The 17,404-nt window shown below is 43.3% G+C and overlaps 1 protein-coding gene across 2 annotated transcripts; it reads right to left on the bottom strand.

Moving 5' to 3' along the window:
* Positions 1 to 1,031: 1,031 nt before the first annotated feature.
* Positions 1,032 to 16,534, bottom strand: DYRK2 (dual specificity tyrosine phosphorylation regulated kinase 2). 2 transcript variants are annotated; one of them, XM_076332412.1, is made up of 3 exons: positions 16,258 to 16,534; positions 15,321 to 15,457; positions 1,032 to 6,762 (listed from the first exon to the last, which is right to left on the bottom strand). In XM_076332412.1, the coding sequence occupies exons 1-3, from the start codon at positions 16,310 to 16,312 to the stop codon at positions 5,161 to 5,163; spliced, it is 1,794 nt and encodes a 597-aa protein (XP_076188527.1). In that variant the 5' UTR covers positions 16,313 to 16,534; the 3' UTR covers positions 1,032 to 5,160. The 2 variants fall into 2 exon arrangements, with proteins under 2 accessions (XP_076188527.1, XP_076188536.1); XM_076332421.1 differs by lacking the exon at positions 15,321 to 15,457 and having other exon boundaries at positions 16,258 to 16,325.
* Positions 16,535 to 17,404: the final 870 nt, after the last annotated feature.

Below are 17,404 nucleotides of genomic sequence, written 5' to 3'. Positions count from 1 at the left end.
GGGATGGATGGCTGGAGGAGAGGGTGAGAGGCAGACTAGAAGAAAATCCCTAAAAGAAGCTAAAATAACTAAAAAAAAAAAAAAAAAAAAAAAGAGGCCTTTGTCCTCAGAAGAACACAGTCATTAACAAATAGGCTTTAATTCACAAAGATGTAATTTTTGGCTTGCTGCTCTTTGGGGCTGTAAACTGTGTTTATCTATATTTAGTCTTTATGGTTTTTGTGCTCTGGAATCTCCCAATTATGCTGAAAAGGAGACACTAAAGTGCAGTTAAAATCCCTCGATTTCAGCCTGGGTCTCACCTGCATCAGAAAGCTTTTCAGTGAAACTGCTCTGGGTGTACGTTGACATTACCAAGAAGAGAATGTGGCCAATTGCTCCCAAGACAGTTCTGCACTGAACAGTGAAATCACTCCGGATGTGTATGTGAACAGAATTTAGCTCAGTCTAGCCTACCAGCTTTGTGTAGTATGTTCTCATTATCCTGGGACTTTACGAGGTCTGACAAGTTCTGAAAAGTCAGTCTGGCTCAAAAATCAGTGCAGAAATCCGGGCTTTTTTAAAGCAGTTTTTAAGAAAAAGAATATACACTGCACCTTTCTCAATCAAGTATTTCTTATAAAATCAGATATATTGTTATTTTAAAAAATCTTTAAAAAGCAGCTAAAAGAAAATTAAAACACCCGTGCAGGCAAAATTTCTGCCAAAGGTGTTTTCTCTCGAGCATGGGGCAAATAAAAATACAAAATGGATTACTTTCTAAGTCCTGAGAAGATCTTTAGAAACCTCAGGGCAAAGGCAGCCTTTGGGCAATATTCAAGGCTGTCAAAACACATAAAGCAGCAGCAAAGTCATCCTCCAGCAATGGGTAATTACTATATACAGATACCAGTAAGCACGCTGGGGGACAAAGGCACTGCTGTCATTGACTTCAGCACGCTAGGAGAAGGCCTTTCCATGTTGAAGAAATGCCAGCACTCCAAGGGCTCTCTTTACGACCAGAAAAAAACCCAAACTGCAGTGGAGAGAAGTAAAGTAGGACATAAAATTTTATTCTGAAATGATCTCTGGCCACAACAATAAAATGTAACAAATATTCACTAGAACAGTCTTAACTCCTGTCATCAGCTGTACAATACAAACAGTATCATAAAACTGGCCACTAGGATTAAAACCCACTACAACATCTTTAATGTTAAGTGGCAACAGCAGCATCTCACAGAAAATTATACATACATATATACACCGTCCACATTCAATCTTTTTCACATGTTTTCAGTACACACAGTTGCAGCATATTACAGTCACGTGTCTAAGTCGTTGCCCAATAAAAACCCAAGCTACTGCTTAGACGTAATTGTAGCAGTTGAACTGAGTAATTACAATTTGTAGCAGAGATGTACAAGCCCCTAGAAACAATAATTCACAACTGTCATTTTATTTAAATGCTACCATAGCATTAAAGTGGGCAATATTCTAATCTTTGCTGACCGGAAAAAGAGTTCTTTTTGTACTTATCACAAATATTATTGATGGAAAAAAATACTAAAAAATGGAGAGCATTAAATAATGCACACCCTTTCCTAAAGATTCTAATATTGCCCGATGCTACTTATGTCTAAAGTGTTTTCAACATTCCCATGAAGTCATTTGTAACTCCAAACCACCCACCAAGTTAAAAGTGGCTTAAGTGCCTTGCACCCAAATTGTAAAAATCCCTGGCCACCTTTATAAGAGCCAGGCACATATAAAAGGAATGCACTTTGGTTCATACCAAATGCCCTGGGATTAAATCACACTATAAAACTAAAGAGTTTGAGGTAAATTTTTACAAATACAGTTGATTTCTGTCTAGTGTCACCATAACAAAAATTTATTAAAAAAAAAAAATCAATTTGATGTTAAAGTAGAACCAATGAGGAAGGGCCATCTTTAACCCCTTAACAAGACGTACTACAAGAACAGTGTCCTCTCCACCCTAGCAGTGTGATTGCCTTATTGTGTCTATTAAGGCCTCGATCATCTACAGGATGTTTTAAGACAGGTATAGCATTTAAAAATAGATTTCATCCCTACTATCCAGTATTCAAAGGGTTAAAGGGGCCAAGATGCATGCCCTACAACACGGCATTTGTAACAAAAGGCACATTGTTAACACCAAGGGCACAATCCATCCTCTATTGTTAATCTACACATCTTGCATCACTCTGTTGTTCCAATACACTTAAGTGGTAATGAACACTCCAGTGGTGCAAGAAACTGAGCCAAGTGAGACTGCAACCAAAGACAAGACAACGCTGTGCTATTACTAAATCTGAAAATAGCTCAGACATCCCCAGACGATGGTAACATGTGAGACTAAGCACTGTTTCCAAGCCAACTTCTATCCGCCTAATTATCAGAGCCCTTAGAATAAAATCACATCAAAGCAAGAGGCAATGTCCTTCCCCCCCCTCCTTTTTTACAGGTATAAATAAGCTACAATAAAAAGCAGCTACATCACTTAAAAACCTTGATGTAGCTGCTCCTTTAGTATAGAGGAAGTTGCACTGTATCTGGGTTAAAAAAATAGCTCTGCACACCATATTTTGGCCTTAAAGTTTCCGGTAGCATTTATGAAGGTGGATCATAAATGCATTATTGGCATTAAGAACTGGTTACATGAAAAAGAAAATTTAGTGGTTTTAGCCCATTAATGACCCATGAACATTATGAATGTTTTCACCTTAAATTGCCATGAAAGGCAGGAACATGTATCAAGGTTCCCTTTAAAATATATTAAGGGAGGTGATTCTTTTTCCGCCCCTAACATAAGCATCCCTATTTCTTAACTTTTGCAGGAAGAGTTAAGGTAGAAAGGAGTGGTAAAGCCAAGTAGGTGGTGGAGGAAGTAAAGATTCCCAGTTACTGCAGAAAAATACACAGTATTGTATTCCCACAGTCATGAGAATCAGTTAATTTTATATGGAAATTAATCTATCTCTTTTCCAGACTTAGAATTTACTGACCATAACTTACTGGATATTCATATTCCAAAAGCCACTTTTCTTAGCTGTATTACTCTATTTTTTAACATGATTTCATACATGTTTACATATTGCACTTACACACATTGTATAAAGTTGTGAACATTTAACACTAAATAATTTAATATGACTAGAGGCAGGAAACGATCTTTTTTAAAAAAAAAGAAAAATGGTTGATTGATAACTGTAAAAATTAGAGCATCAATCAACAAATACCATCCTCTACTCAGAAATTATTTTTGGAGCTTCTTTAGGTGTTGACTTTTTGGCAAGAAGTTAAGCAGTATGTTTCCTGAGAATTCTGTCATTTTGCATTTATATCCCTCCCCAGTCTTACATTAAATTAAAAATAAACCAAACAAACAAAAAAAAAAATTAAGCTCTAAGTGGTAAGGTAATGAATATGAAGGAGAACTTAACCGGAAACTTTCTTGGCCTCTCAGGGGACCATGCTTTAAGTATTTTTCATAATTTGTACAGGTAATTCAGTAAAATCTGTGCATATAAATGTTGCTTATAGTAAAGTTATTGAGGTTTAATGCAATCCATTCTAGCGTGTCTTGTTCTAACATCCATAAACCCTTCTAGATTATATTCTACTTTGTTTAAAATTCCCTTTTCCTATGTTTTATACATCCAATGTAGACCACAGCCATTGTACGTGATGAAATACTGATCTTAAATTTCAAACTGTTCCGGTTGAAAACATGCTACAACGCGTGAATATTTCTCTCATAGGTCTAGATATTATTCCTCAGTAAAGACCATCTTTCTTCCATGAATGCAGTTAAAAGTAAAAAAGAAAAACCAAGCATTAGCGCACACACACACGTGAACAAACCTACACATATCTCTAACTGTTCCTTCAAAGTTAATTTTCAGCTACAAATGCCAAAGATTAAACCAAATTCCAACCATTTAACTTTCCTTTGATAATTCTCCCTTATTAGAAAGTATCTAGGATGGTGCCTTCCAACTGAAGAGCTTTCCACTGAGGATCCTTCCACTTACAGTTATGCTGTCTAAGGTGAAGTACTTTTCTACAGAAAGCAATGTAGTAACATAGTGTTTGCCCCTACACGCAGATTTGATCTGAAGTGTAAATGTACCAGAGAGGCCACAGTCGCTCAGACAAACATTGTCAGACGAAATAAAAGCAATCTGTGAAATCCATGTAGCATAACAGTCTGGAAGTTAACAGTATAGAAGTGACAGAACAAGCACTTCTGCCTACGTGATTTAGGGAGACCAAACTGCACATTAGGAGAGAAAAGAAAACGGGGGGGGGGGGGGAGGGAAGCCCAGTGGGAATGCTCAATGTTATATACCTGAAATGAAGTCCAGAAAATTTTGCTTTACCAACTCATCAGTCACTTCCAGATTTACAGGAACAGACATACTTCCATCTTCCTTCTTTCTGAGACTGCCCGTTCCTCTCACTCTACCACACGGCATGCAAGGTAAGAGAGTCATTTTAGCCCTGGAAGTTCTTATTTTTTATGTTATATTTAAATGCTCATTTTAATCAAAACCCATTACTTTTTAATAAAGAAAGCATTCCATAGAAGGTGACTGTATCATTAGTGATACCACTACTTTCTCAGGGCTACCATACAGAAAATGACAAATTACAAGTTTACAGGTGCTTAACTGTATTTCTTCAAGTATCCTCCCTGGAGTCCAGTCAGGCATAGGGTGTGAGTGTTTGCAGAATCAAGACCCATACCCATAAAACCCAAAAGGTAGAGTCTTACAAATTTACCCCAGGTGAAACCTAATATGAACCATGGAAGAGGAAGGTTAATACCTTTGACACCACGCTGCAATGCATGACAGTCATGTTGTAACCAGTGGCCTGCCACTGATGTTTATTACTGTGTCACACTAGTTACAGTAAGGCTAATTGTACTGTAGAAGACAAACATTTTAAAAAATAAGTATAAAAACTTAAAGCATTGTCCCCGTGTTTTTATAAAAACAAAATCAACATTTCTTACATTTAAAATGAGTGCTGAAAGATACAAATGAATAAAGTTATTGAGCAAATAAAAATGTATATCTGAGCTACTTTTTCATACAAATAAGGCTCAGCCACATTGTATCTCTCATATTAACAGCATTGGGTTTTTCAAACTCAGCTAACGAGTTTTGGCAACACTGTTCTTTGCTGAATATTCCCATTGGCATCTGTCATCTGTGCCAAATTAGTCCTCAGTTTTGAAGTTGAGCTTGAAGTTGGAGGTAACTTGGAAATCGACGTTATAGCACCAGTGCTCTCTGCAATTCTCTTCGCCGAGGCCTTTTCCCCAGTCGGAGGCTTTGGCAACCGTCTCCTTAGCCAGGGATGCCGCAAAGCCTGGCTGGGTGTCATACGGATAGCAGGATCCCATTCTAAACACTGTTTTAAGAAGTCAAGGAACAGGGGATCATCACATCCCTTTAATGCATTACCCCATTCTCTGCTCTCTGGTGGGCCACGTAACTTTCCCCTCCGAGAGCGTCCACCATTAAGTATTACAGAGCCATCAGACAAGGTTGTGATGCTGCAATAGCGGGGATAACCCTTAGAGCTCACGAAGTTTTTGGCTCGCTTGGATGAATCTAAGAGTTTTGGAGAAGGCATGCCCAATAGCTCAATCATACAAGCCAGCTGGTCTCCTTCATCTTCTCCAGGTAAAAGTGGATAACCGGTGAGAAGCTCTGCTAGAATACAGCCCAAGCTCCACATATCTATGGGCATCCCATAACGAGCACCAAGGATGACTTCAGGTGCACGGTAAAAACGTGACTGAATGTAAGTGTAGACACGCTGATGTTCATAACAACTTGAGCCAAAATCAATCACTTTAATACCACTTCTACCCTGTTGCTTCAACAGAATGTTCTCAGGTTTAAGGTCACAGTGAATGATTCTGTTTTTGTGCAAAGCATCCAAGCACTGTAAAATTGAGTGGGCAAACTTGCGGACCAAAGGCAGGCTAAAGCCCTGAAACTTGTTTTTCTTTATTAATTCATACAGGTTCATGCTCAGCAATTCAAATGTCATGCAGATATGGCTGCGGAATGTGAAGTTTTCCAACATGTGAATAACATTCATGTTGTTATCCTTATCTTGTTTCCGGAGATGCTCCAGGATCTTAATTTCTTCCGCAGCTTGGCGGTGGAAACGTTTTTCATTTCTCACCATTTTTAGTGCCACATGCTGATGCATCTTATGATCGTAGGCCTTCACCACCTGCCCAAAGCTTCCTTTCCCTATAACTTTCAGGACTTCATACCTGTATGCAATATGATCATGGGGTACTTGTATATAAGACCCTTGGTCATCATCATACCCACAATTGTTTGAACCACCAATCACACCTTGCCGCTTCTTTGCATTTGGACCCAAAAAGTATATTTCAGGGTAGCTAAAAATCTCATGATGCTCAAAAGCTGTTAATTTTTGCATGTATTGCTTCATTGCCTGCTCTGGTGTCATAACGGAGGTTTTCACTTTCCCTGTTCCATCTGTAGATTTTAAAGAGCTGGAGCTCCCTTGTCGTCTGTGAGCACTCTCTGACTGTCTGTCCTGAACCACTGGCAATCCAGATTTGCCTAGCGCTGTAAGTCCGTTTGGCTGTGTCGTCAGAACCGTCCTCTTGTTACTATTATCTTCGAACAGCTGCTGAACCTGGATTTGTCCATGGCTACCAACATGGAGGTGCTCATTCATTGTGTGCTTACTGCCTCCAACCTAAAATTGAAAATAAATACATACCCAGTTAACAAGAAAGGCATGAACTCCATGCTTCACCATTCATTCTGCAACCCGCCATCCTGCCTAAATCACCTCAAAACTAAGTACTTTCTTAGAAGTCATCTGTCTACAGATAATCTAAAAAATACAGCACATATACTGTGATACTGCTAGATGCTATTAGATTTTCCAGATCCTTGTTTCTCAAATGCCACTTTTGTGACTCTCTAAAATGTTTGCAACAAGGCAGTCACAGATGTGCTACCATGATAAGCTAACAATTCCTCCACGGAATCTTCAAGGCAACAGTCCTGTAACATCAAGAAGTATGCTTGAGGGACATTAAATTAGACTTTACAGAACATAGTAGCAGTTTTATTGATGCTGGAGATCAATATATAATGACTGCTAGAACTTACATGTCTAAGGCTCTCCTAGTCACCTGTTCTCAGAAATCAAGATTTTTAACTTGTTCCTAAATTTGCTGTATTATCAAAAGCTCCAGATACAATTTTAAGCAATAAGGAATGTGTTGTGACATGTACAAAGAGGAAAAGAACCTGCACATTTCTGAAGTTCAAGAGATGCCATTCACTGCTTGCAATTGAGACAGTCACTATTCAGCACAGCATTCAGATCAATGAAGCGTAAGCATATCCTTTAGCACTTTCCCAAACTAGTCTTATAATAACTTTTAACCAAGATGAGATTTGGGGCCTGATACAGACTTGAGCGGAAAGAAAATCTTTGCCTTAAAGAACATGCAAGTAACTTTTTTTTAAAGGAATGGAAAAAAGGATTAGTTGATTTTAGAAATTACATTTGTTCTTGACAGTTTTCACAAGGGAATAAACAGCAGCATTCAGCATTTTCAAGCAAAGAAACACTGGAATTACTGGGGTGTGAGAACAACTATTGCTCAAAACCTGTTATTTTTAAGGAGAAATGAGAAATTTACAAGCATATACTTGCCACTAAAATAACTGTTCTTAGAATTCTTCGTTTGCTCTATAGTAGAGGATAATTAGTTTGTCTTCTGCCTGGTCTTATACAAACGTGGGAAGAATTCCCCTGCTGTCTCTCCAGCTGATTCACCAGTCTTAATATTTATGCCAAATTACTAACAAAAAGTTCACCAGTGCTGTCAGACAGATGATCAAGCCAGGGTTGAGAGCACTTTTAATCTGAACCTTATTTTTTCTAGGCAGCTAAGGATAACACATTCCCTGTTCACTTAAGGTTGCTGAAATGAAATCAGAAAATGACAGTTGTGTGCTGTGATATGAGGCAATGAAATCTGTGCTGCAACCGCAGAAGTACTTCCTAATGAGAAAACCAGGACATGCAATGCAGACTCTAGCATACTTTGAGCTTCTGTTAAGGTCTGATATGGCAGAAGCATGTTTTTGTAAATTCAGTAACTTGTTCCCAAGGAGTAGCCAGCTGGACACCAGCTTCACCTTTGGATAATACTTTGAAATTTGCAGCTCTGAAACTCACACAACGTAAGAACAAGAGCTCTCAGGGACTGGTTCTGCTGAGTTCACTGCTCTTCTGATTCCATTTTGACTCACGTTGAATAACTGGTCCACTTTATTTCATTGTTGCAGTTTGACTGTGTACGTTTATTTGCAGAGCAATTTGGGCTCACACTATCAAATTTGATCAATCTCCTAGAAAGCATTACCACACAATTGCAATTCAGAGCAAAGGCATTTGTAACATCTAAGCATAGTGAAGATATACAGGGTATCGACATTAATTCCCTTCCTAGTTTGATGTCTCAAAAGCACCAGGAATTAAATCATCAAGGGGACTTAACAAGCCTATCATGCCTACAGGGAATTCCTTCAGGTCAAGTCTGAAGCACAATGCAGTAGCAGTTTCCTGAAGGTTGCCCTGATCCTCTGTACAAACAGCAGTTACTGAAAAAAAGGAGAATTCAGCCCCAAGAGCTGCTATATGACGCATCTCAGAAGAACTGGATCTAGTTAGTAAGATGTGTTGGAGGTTCAGCACATGCAGTATTGCAAAACTGCGTTAAGTGAGAAACGCACAATGAAGCAGCAGAGCAACTGTACCGACTGTAAGTACTCAAGCTAGGAAATTCCAGGTACAAACGTTTCTTCTGCAGCGTTAGTTGAACAACAAAGCAGTACACATCTGGACAAACCGGGAGCAGACAATACTAACGTACAGACAATGAGGAAGAAAGAGCATACGGGAGAAAACCATCTTTATGAATTTCTTAACCCAAGTACTCACTGCCACAGTTCACATCTTGAATTAATTTTTTTTCACTTGAGTCACCTGTTTTCAGAGTTAACTATTTTCTGCCCTTCCTAAGCACGGCTTGTTTCAATAAATGTACTGGGGAATTCTTCAAACTTCAGTTATTTGCTTTGTATCAGGGCTTGGAAAAAAACCAAACATTTATCCACTCTCAAAAGGGACTAAAGAGTTCTTTTTCCTAAAAGCATGTTTGCAAACACATTATAAAGTGTAAACCATGTAGCTCTGCTTCCTGCACCTTCAGGCAGCCTCATGGTTTCTCTTGCTGCTCACAGGTTGGCTTTTTTTTCCAAGCAGCAGAATGAATCACCAGCAGTATCCCAGCTTCACCCCAAATCCAAAGTGACCGGTTTTGCCAGTTTCAGTCAGCTGCTGCTTGGGAATGCAAATGCAGATGCAGACAGCAGCACTGGTTTTCTTTGTGGAAGAAAAGACACCAGATTAGCACAGGCTCTATTCCAAAAGCTATGGGGGAGAAGAGAACTCACTTTTCTTTCAAAAACCCCAACAGGAGTTTCAGAGCTATCGGACACATCACAACCACAAAGTCAATATGGAAAACAGATTTTACCCATCTCAGGATAGTGACTGCACAAGAATCACCACCTCTTCTTCTATTTCCAACCTGGATGAGGGTTGGATTCTCACCAGCCCTTTGCTCTCCCTATCTACTTCTGGCTACCGGGTGTCTGAGATTGCTGTCAAGTTCAGGCTTGCACTCCTTACAAGCTCCACAGGCTTCACCAATGACGCTGTAAGTTCCCTGAACCACAACTAATGGGCTTGGGAAGCTACAAAAGACTACAGCCTTCTTAGTCTAGTACTGAACTGTTCACGGTACACAGAAGCTTCATCAGCCTTTCATCCGAAACCATAAGCCTGAGAGGTTTAAAACGGATCTCCCTTTTACTTCTGTAGATGGGCCTGTAAACTCCAGAACCAACAATCTACGTAGCTGTCAACCTGCATGCACTTATGCAGCTTACTTACTATATATTTTACTGCCTGGGCTCAGACCCATCTACACGTTCTAAGATTTACGTATTTTTATAGCACACATCTTCAAAACCTTACTGATGTACACATTTCTCCATAAAACATATTGAAATAACAGGTAAGCTTGAACTCAAAGAACTGATCTTCCTGAATCTTCTGGCAAGATCAATTACAGAACAGCAAGTGTTACAATCTGTTTTTTTCCTCTCTCAGTAGTTTTTTGTAACTTCAAAATAGCCGCAATGATTTTGCTTTAACTTTGGTTTGCTCAGTTTATGGAAGCTGATGGCTACGTCAAAAACATTCACCTAACCTTTGAAGTAGAGACACCAGGCAAAACAAAAAAAACCAGCACTTTTTTCTGGGGGGTGGGAGTGTTTGGGGTTTGTTTTTTTGTTTTGTTTTCACAAATGGGTTTAGGGACAGAAGTAGAACAGTAACTTACTATACTTAGACTACAGACCTGTAACAACACAGAAGTAGCATAAAACTGAGTTCACCCTGCTAACAAGAAGGCAAACTGATTGACAATTCCTTTGTGGTAACACTCAGCCAATGCAATGGTCTGTTTCAAGACCTTCTACGAGACTATGACTATAGGATTGAACACCACAGGAGCATACACCTCTTCTCAACTTTACCTTCTAAAAGCATCAAGACATTATATAGTTGTATCATATTCCATCCTTGTAAAAGTCACTTGGTGTGATATCAGCACCCTATAAAACTATCCAAGACCGACACATGCTTCAGCTATATATTATCATTTTATTTTGAGCAAAACCCCAGAAAAAAACATTTTGCTGTCAACCCAAATCGAAAAAGGTTTATAAAATGAATCTTAATAATAAAGCAATCATGATGGCCTGCTGAAATACTGCATAAGAATAAGATGTCTTTATCTGCTATTACTTTGCATAGATGAGGACAAGGGAGAAACAGTGTTCCAAAGTAGTAACTTAATTAAAGAATAAATGTTACACTATATAACCCATTCTTTGCAGCATTTCTGGGCATGCCAGTTTCAGCCCTACTGTGTCTAACATGCTAGAGGCATACGGTATCAGGTGTAGCATGCTTCACTGCCTATTTTGTTGACTATAGCTTGAGCAAATGTACAAAAGGCCTTTTTTTCCTTGATAAATGAATTCAACATTCCTCTGTTCTGTTCAGAACTAAAAATAGCTGCTAATTAGTACGATAACAATAATGCAGGATTATCATAATGGTTTTATTATGAGTATGGGTTTTATACACAGAAAAAAAGACTAAGCCCTTGGCCTAAAGAGCTTGTGGCTCAACAAGAGCTGTAGAAAAAACCACGCCATTTGGATTTTTTGCTGCTGTCTTAACTGGTCCATATAAGCTTATTTTTTGAAAAGTTAACTTTGACTTTATATAGCAAATATTTTCACAGACAGAACTATGCCTCAAGAGTGATACTGTTTCATCATCTTTTTTCCTCCTGTCAGGACTATGCAGGTGCAGAGTCTGAATACTTCTGGGACACCCTGCATGTATTACGCACGTTGAAACAAAAAAGGACAGTCAATGCACACTAAATTGAACCCTTCAGGTAAGCTGAAGTGTACACATACAAGAGATGTGCCCAGATGTACTGCAGTCCCCATAGCACAGTCACCAACCGTTAGAGCACAAATTTAAGAGTCCCCCCCCATTAAAAGTTAAGACGGCTTCATATTCCCTCTAGACACAAGTTTTAAGTAGAAGAAGAAGAAACATCCAAAGAAATCTAGACATAGCAAAGTACAGGTCATGACTGTATAGTTATTTCCACTCAAACGTGACAGCATTGCTGTGGCAATTTATTACATGAAAACACGACAATAGGAAGGTATTTTCTTTGTTTTTACCTGCTTTAAAGCAGCTGCCCATAATAAAAATTTGCAGCATGTGACCCACCAGATCTTCATGTTAACAGAGTCCAGGAATCTCTGTTCCATTATATTGCAAATTAATTTTTTAAAATTTTTAAATTTAAAATTTTTAAGATTAAGACCAAATGACTGATGCAAAAGTATACGGATAGACATTCATCCCTGGTGGCAAAAGAAAACAGGCTTGCTGTAGGGAAATCTTAGAAAGGGCTTGAAGAGGGAGGGCACTGAATCATGCACTGTAAATGGGTTGTTGTTACAGTACTAGACAGGAGGAGAAAAAGATTAAGACCGCTTTACTGCAAGAGAAACAGGAAGAGTGCAGAATGCAGGGATACGTGCCAAATAAGAAAGAACAGAGATGGAAGTAGGCAGAAGACAGAGACAAGAGTCTGGGAGAGGGACTCACAGATGGGTGGGGATTTACACGAGCAGAGCAGCAGGCAAGCAAGATAATCTCTACTGCAGCACGTCAAGTGGATGCAAGAACACCATAATGAAACAGGAGAGAGTGAATAGGAAAAGGTTCCAATCATCAAGGCAAGAACTTAAGGCTTCAAAAGAGAAAGCAATGACTTTGGAGAGGAAAATGAATAGGACAAGGGATTGGAAGTAAGTTCATGTTTTCCACCATGAGCCAAAAAGATAGGCAGGAATGGAAGCAGACACAAATAAACCTAGGATGAAGCCACAAATTTAAAAAAAAAACCCAAAACAAAACCTCTCCCTGGTACAATACCCAACAATCTGCTTAGCAACAAAGGTTGCTGTGATTGCACAGACTGCAGCCAAAACCTCTGCCCTGTTATATGAAGCCTGTGTAAAACAGCATCTTCCCCCCTTCTACCCATGCTCTCCCATGCTATTATATTCTACCAAACAATGAAACTTCACTTGAAAGTAGGAGACAGCAGTTTCACTAGAGGCTAGATCACACAACTCACTGCTGCAAGAAATATGACAGGTAGTGGATTTCTTCTCTGTCTGAATTAAAAGAAAAACTTTTTAGCTTAAACGAAAAACTATCTTCAATGTCAGTCTCTCTTCACCACTAGTGTATATACAATGCACATGCTTACATCCAGCCACCGGCAAGTTCAGCCACTTAAGCAAACTATACCTTCTGAAAGCTTGAAACACAAAGAGAAATACTCTCAATTTTTAGCTATTACAGAAGTCACATAGATACAACAGGGATGAAAACAGAATAAGCAAATGAACACAAAGAAGGAAAATGGTTTAAGAAAACTGAAATGTTCCATTTTAAATAGGTCTGATTGGACAAAGTAGTGGGATGCAAAACCAATGGTTTCAATCAGTCAGTGTCAGCTGAGGTCAGTAGGCCTGAAGTTTATAGAAAGATCATATAACAGATATAGCCCTTTTTTTTTTTTTTAGGTTAAAATCCAGCATTCTGATGTCACATCTGATCCTTACCGCAAAAAGTTATGTTAGCCAACCACAAAATAACCACCTACAGAATTCAGAAAGGCAGTCCGAGGTATTTCTGTAATAGTACCCAAGGCTAAATAAATACCATAGAGTAGGCTCTGTATCACAAAGGAAAGGCAGAATTTCCAACAGTCAGAATCTAGAGGGACATGAAACACAGCAATATAACCCTTGATCATCCCTGTGTGCTTCCATAAGTATTTCATCTCTATGTGTGTGTATATATATACATGCATATATGCTATATATAAACATATGCATACATACACAACGATATAAATACTTGAAACACAGAAATGTAATGCTTGAACACCCCTTACATGCTTTCATAAAGACTTCATCTTTATATATGTATGTATATATGCACAGATACTATATATAATATACACATACACAAATCTACGTATAAAAATACCGAAGTTCTGTACTTCCAAAATTAGTAAGTAGTCCCAGATACATAGCTGGACCACTGCGCTTTCACAAATCCTAAATTAAGCCTGGGCTCTGTTACACGTGGGCCCCTGTTATTTGTGTGCCCATCTATATGTGCAGTTTCATGATGGGTGTCCACGCTGTTTGTACTACATTCTTTTTTTTCTGTTTTCATAAAAAAATTAAGCTGCTGCCCCAACTTTAAAATCAACCAGCACTTAACCGCTATATGAATGTGAAAAAATTGGCCTTTGATACTAATGAACAATTCAGATATATACCCTAGCTACATAAATATACAATGATGTTGATCTCAAGTATGTAGCTCCACCTTGAATTTGGAGAATATTCATCATTCCTCTTGAGAACATCCTATATATACCGATTTTTTTTTAATTTAAGCCAATTCTTTCTATAAATGGATTTGAATAAGATGCTTTTACCCCTGAAGCTACATAGAAAGTCACTGAAACACTAATATTTAAATGCATAGTTTCACCTTCCACTAGCCCATAATCACATTACCATTTAAAGCTCTGCCATATGTTTACGAAGATAGTGTGTGAGCATCCATGAAGAACTCATTAATTCTAAGAAAAGTATGCCATCAATGCCTTTCAGGGTCAGTATGAAATCTTTCGTAATTTAAAAGGAAATGTATGCAATAAAAATTTCAGATATTTAGTGTTAACATGACAGCACATAGACCCCTCTCTCTACTCTCTCATGCCTTCAGGACAGAGATACCCTCTCTCATCCATATATAGTGGCATACTTGGGAAGTTTCATTCCTAGTAGATTAACTAGGAGTGGGAGATAATGCGAGATATCACAGAACCGGAAAATAACATCCTTTTCATGCCATCAGGGCTTATTTCTTTAGGTAAACTACTGCAGCAATAAAGTCGGAGTCATCCAATCATTGTCCCCGAGTACAGAGATAGCTATTTCTAGGGAAGACAGCTATCGGCCTGAGCTAATCAGACATATAAGGGGAGAACAGCCTTCATTTTTCACCACAGTTCATGTGACCCTTTAATCACAGTGACTAACCTCATTGCCAAAATAATGTCATCTCAAAAAATGCATTTACCAGAACAGCTCCTCTGTGCGAGTGTGGAAGATCGAATTTGTCACTGAAAATGAGACACAAAACCAGACTGAAGGGGGGCTGGGGGGGGGGGGGGGGGGGGGAGAGAAAGCTGCTTCTCAGTGCAGTCACAGGGTCCCAGCCTCACAACAAACGCGCACATTTGATCGGAGTCTGCGGAAATTAAATGCGCTTTGCTTAAGCACCAAGCACCCCGCGGCGGCGAAGCCCCTGCCCTCTCCCGCCCCGGGGTGCCCGTGACTCACGGCTCGGTCCCGCCGCGGGAGACACTCGGCGAAAGGAGAGCGGCGACGGCGCGGCAAGCCCCCGGGGCCGGATGCCCCTTCCTCCCCCCCCCCCCCCGCCCCGGCCCCCCGCCCCGTGCCCGGGCTCACCGTGTGGGAGGCGTTGCTGGCCCTGAGCGGCGGCAATGCGAGGGGCGACGGCGGGCCGGTCCCAGCTCCTGCCCGGGAGACCCCGGCTCCGGTGCCCGGAGAAGACTGCAGCGGGCGGCCGCTGTCCCCTGCCCTGCCTGCGGAGAGCAGAGGGGTGAGCGCGGAGGGCAGCGACGGCGGCGGCCCCTTAGGCAGCGCGGCCGTCGGGGCGGCGGCGGCGGCCCGCGGCCCCGGCGCTTCGCCGCCACCGCCGCCCGTCTTGCTTCAGGCAGAAGCCATTAAATGCTAATCACCGCCGCGGCGCACACACGCACCGATCCGGCTAATAGCGCGGGCGGGCCATGCTCGCCCAGCTAAACTCTTCATCCGAGATTAACCCGCCACCAGCAGGCGCCTAACCGGGAGAACAAGCCGGCTCTGCCCCGCACACGCCTCGGGACTGGACGGCCGCCCGACCCACCCCGAGCCGTCTGGCCCGGCGAAATCCCGGCGCCGCCGGGGACCCGCCAGGAGTTCACAAGTCTGCAGCGAGGAGACGAGCACCGCTGCCCCCTGTCAAACGCGGCCGCTCCGGCAAACGCAGCGATTCCCAATTTTTCCTGGGTCGTTTTCCGAAGTCATTTTTTTTTTCCCCTTCCCGGAGGCGAACTCGCTACCCCACACAACAACTGCACGCCGGAGCCGACCACGCAGCCCCCCGCCGGCCCCCCGGGCTCGGTTGCCGGGGGGAGGGTGGATCATTGTTCCGGCACGCACGGACCCGCTGCGGCGGCAGCTGCGGGGGCAGCCGCGGGGCGGCCAAGTCTCCCCCTTCCCCCCCTCCCCCCCCGCGCCGCACGGCCCGGCCCGGCCCGCCGCGGCCCGGCTCAGCGCGGCAGGGGCGGCGCGGGGAGCCCGCAGCCCGGCGCGGTGGCGATCGCGGCCGCCCTCTCCTTACCGGCTGGGTAGGCAGCACCAGCGGCGGCGCTAGCCGAGGGTTTTCTGGTTAACATGGCCGCTGGAGAGGAGGGAGAGGAAAAGGCATGTCAGGGTGGCTCTCCTCCGCTGCTCCTCGGCCTCTCCGGTCGGCGGCTGCCTCTCTTCTCCGATCAGCTACACCCAGACCCAGACACGTCCTCCGCTGCATCCCCCTGGCCCCGGGCCGGCCGGACAGACCCTCCAACGGCCCGCCGTCGCCTCCCGCCGCCGCCGCAGCAGCAGCAGCAGCAGCAGCAGCCGCGCCGCCGCCGCAGCCCCCGGCCCAAGCTCATCACCTCCCCCGCCCCCGCCCCGGTCGCCCCGGTCCCCTCACACGGAGGAGGGGGCAGCAGAAGGCGGCCGGACAGGGCCCTCCTCCTCGCGCGGCGGAACACGGACAAACAGCGCACTGGAAGGGCAGTCCCCGCCCCGTCGGCCGCCTCCCCTCCCTCCGTCCCTCCCTGCCACCCCCTCCCCTACCGCTCCGCGGCGGCGGCGCGGCCCGCCGCTCCCCCCGAGCTCCCGCACGTTGCCTCAGCGCGGGGTGGGGAGCGCGCCCCGGCCCCCCCGCCCGCCCAACGGCCGCCTCCCGCGCGCCGCCCGCCCAACGGCCGCTGGGCGCGGGGAGGGGGGGGGCGGGGGCGCGCGTGCCCGCCCGGCCGTTGGTCACCCCCCGGGGTCACAGCCATCTTGGCCGCCGGCAGGCGGCCAGCGCCTCTCCCCGTCGCCTCCCGGCCTGTGCGGGTCAGGGGCAGGCCGCCCGCTCGCCCGGCCCCTCGCCCCGACAGCGCCGGTGTGCGCGGCGGGGAGGGGGGCGATGCCGGCGGGGAAATAGGGAGTGTGTGGGAGTCGGGGAGGGCGCGGGGGGGGGGAGAAGTCGGGGGATCACCAACTCCTCAGGCAGCGGGGGGTCACTTGTGTCAAACTGGAAGGACAAAGATGGCACCGTGGGAGGAAGGATAAATAACCCGAAACGTGTAATGGAATGAAAACTTAAAAAATAGCAGTGAGGAAAAAGAGCTTTTGAGATTGCCCTGGAGTCGTGTCTCAAGCTAGCATAAGGGAAGTGAGAGTCCGGGGGGCGTTATTTGCCTTGTTTTCCAAACTGTACAACGTGCTTTGTGGAG

The sequence above is a fragment of the Aptenodytes patagonicus genome, chromosome 1 (assembly GCF_965638725.1).
Source record: "Aptenodytes patagonicus chromosome 1, bAptPat1.pri.cur, whole genome shotgun sequence".
Taxonomy (NCBI): Eukaryota; Metazoa; Chordata; class Aves; order Sphenisciformes; family Spheniscidae; genus Aptenodytes; species Aptenodytes patagonicus.
The sequence above is the reverse complement of the archived record's forward strand: the minus strand, read 5'-3'. Positions and strand labels throughout refer to the sequence as shown.

Coding starts and splice junctions, on each gene's coding strand:
- DYRK2 (XM_076332412.1), bottom strand. CDS start 16,312: ATGTTAACCAGAAAACCCTCGGCTAGCGCCGCCGCTGGTGCTGCCTAC. Junction 15,458..16,257: donor TGGTGCTGCCTACCCAGCCG/GTAAGGAGAGGG, acceptor TGCTCTCCGCAG/GCAGGGCAGGGGACAGCGGC. Junction 6,763..15,320: donor CCAGCAACGCCTCCCACACG/GTGAGCCCGGGC, acceptor TTTCAATTTTAG/GTTGGAGGCAGTAAGCACAC.